The 1,857-nt window shown below is 32.4% G+C and overlaps 1 protein-coding gene across 1 annotated transcript; it reads right to left on the bottom strand.

The window, feature by feature from the left end:
* Nucleotides 1-294: 294 nt before the first annotated feature.
* LOC134710805 (tubulin-specific chaperone C-like) lies at nucleotides 295-1,593 on the bottom strand. The gene has a single exon (XM_063571204.1). The coding sequence runs from the start codon at nucleotides 1,504-1,506 to the stop codon at nucleotides 514-516; it is 993 nt and encodes a 330-aa protein (XP_063427274.1). The 5' UTR covers nucleotides 1,507-1,593; the 3' UTR covers nucleotides 295-513.
* Nucleotides 1,594-1,857: the final 264 nt, after the last annotated feature.

Raw genomic sequence — 1,857 nt, 5'->3', positions numbered from 1 at the left:
GTATTTGTTTGTCGTTCAATTTTTGTATATAAATTAGGCAGTTTGATTTCTTGTTTGAATTGTTTTAAATTCGTCAATTATGGATCTCTTATAGCTGACTATGCGGTATGGGCATTGCTCATTGTTGAAGGCCATACAGTGACCTATAGTTGTTAATTTCTGTGTCATTTGGTCTCTTGTGAAGAGTTGTCTCATTGACAATCATACCACATCTTCTTTATTTATACATAAGCCACATGGCAACTTTATCCCCATTAACATTTTTGTATATACATGTATAAATACAAGATAAAATAAGAGCACATAAATAAGACTTTAATGCAGAACAACAGCATAAGCATATATAATGTATGTTAGCTGACATCAATACATGTATATAGGTTTTTTTTCTCAAGAATTATGTTTTTTTTATTTATCTATAAAGAATGAATTTATATAATGAAACATATTGATTTATCAATATCTAAAAATGTACATTTGTGTGCACTCTATATCAGCCAAATCTGTTTATTGTTAAAACTTAAAACTGTCAATGCGATCTTGTTCTGCCAAAACTGACCAGTTCGGTGAATGTGCATCACTTGCCAGCCAATTGAAATCATCAACATCATCCCAATTATTTTTACTTTTGTCCAGTCCCGATTCTTTATAATGTTTATCTAGATCATTATATTGCAGATTGTAAGGTGCAAAATAAACATTTGAGCAATCTTCAATAATTGCCCTACTAGTAACATGAAGATAAAATTTTGAATGTTCTGTGCTGTGTGTCCTTAATTGCTGGCATGCTATAACAAATAAACAGTTTTTACAATCGGAAACAAATATTGAGCTTGAGACCGGACCACAAAATACTTTGCAATTGTTCAAATTTTTTATATGTACAGTTGATGGTGCTCCAAATAGTTTAATACTACAGTTTGTTAATCGCGCTAGCGAAACATCTTTCTGGTTTATTTCTTCATCTGTCTTCATTAAAGTAACATCCTGACTATCCACAAATTTGCAGTCCGCTAAATCAACCTGAAGATCACTTGCAGGTTTGGAAGCTGCTTTACCGTTGCTTATATCACCTAACACATTTGATTCTGTATTCGTTTGTTCACTTTTTTTCTTTGACCTAAATGCAAACTTTTTCTTTGGTACCAGCTGATCACGCTTCTCCTGAATTTGTTGGGTGAGATTACCAATGGTTTCTTGTGCTTGTCTTATTTCATACTTGGGTAAGAAAATTGTTGAATCAGCAAGATATTTTTGTAATTTCATGACATTTTTCGACATCTGATCTAACTGTGTTGTAGTTTCTAGTTTGTTTTCAGGTTTACAGTTATTTATTCCACTTTCAATCATTTCTTTCTCTTTTGAAAATGTATCTGTGAATATTTTGACATTTTCTTGAACAGACCTGGAAGAATCCTTCTCATCATTTCTGCGCTGAATCTCTGACTGTCTTTCATTCTCACGCTTAGACAGTCTGTCCGTCATCTCGTTCATTTTGTCTTCCATTTTCACACAAAGTTAGTATATATTTTTAACGATTACCGGGAATGTCAAGATCTCACATGTTGAGTCATTGTAAACAACCGCTTATGTCGTTAGAAATAAAAAGGGGGATGTGTTTAGAACTTGAAACAACATTAATTTTCAAATGAGATGATTAATGTTTGAATTAATGAGGCAATTGCAGTTTTATTTAAAGGTAAGTTGTATGTGTGTAGTTATTTTTTATTGTGTTTTAAAATGCTTTAAGCGACTTCTAATGAAGTCACGAAGACCAACGAAAAAGTTTCTGAAGTAACACACAACAACGAACCATAATTTCTATTGGACTCTCCAGGCTGAAAAAAAAGCTTCGAT

The sequence above is a fragment of the Mytilus trossulus genome, chromosome 3 (genome assembly GCF_036588685.1).
Source record: "Mytilus trossulus isolate FHL-02 chromosome 3, PNRI_Mtr1.1.1.hap1, whole genome shotgun sequence".
NCBI lineage: Eukaryota > Metazoa > Mollusca > Bivalvia > Mytilida > Mytilidae > Mytilus > Mytilus trossulus.
Note: the sequence above shows the minus strand (reverse complement) of the source record. Positions and strands in the feature narration are given on the sequence as shown.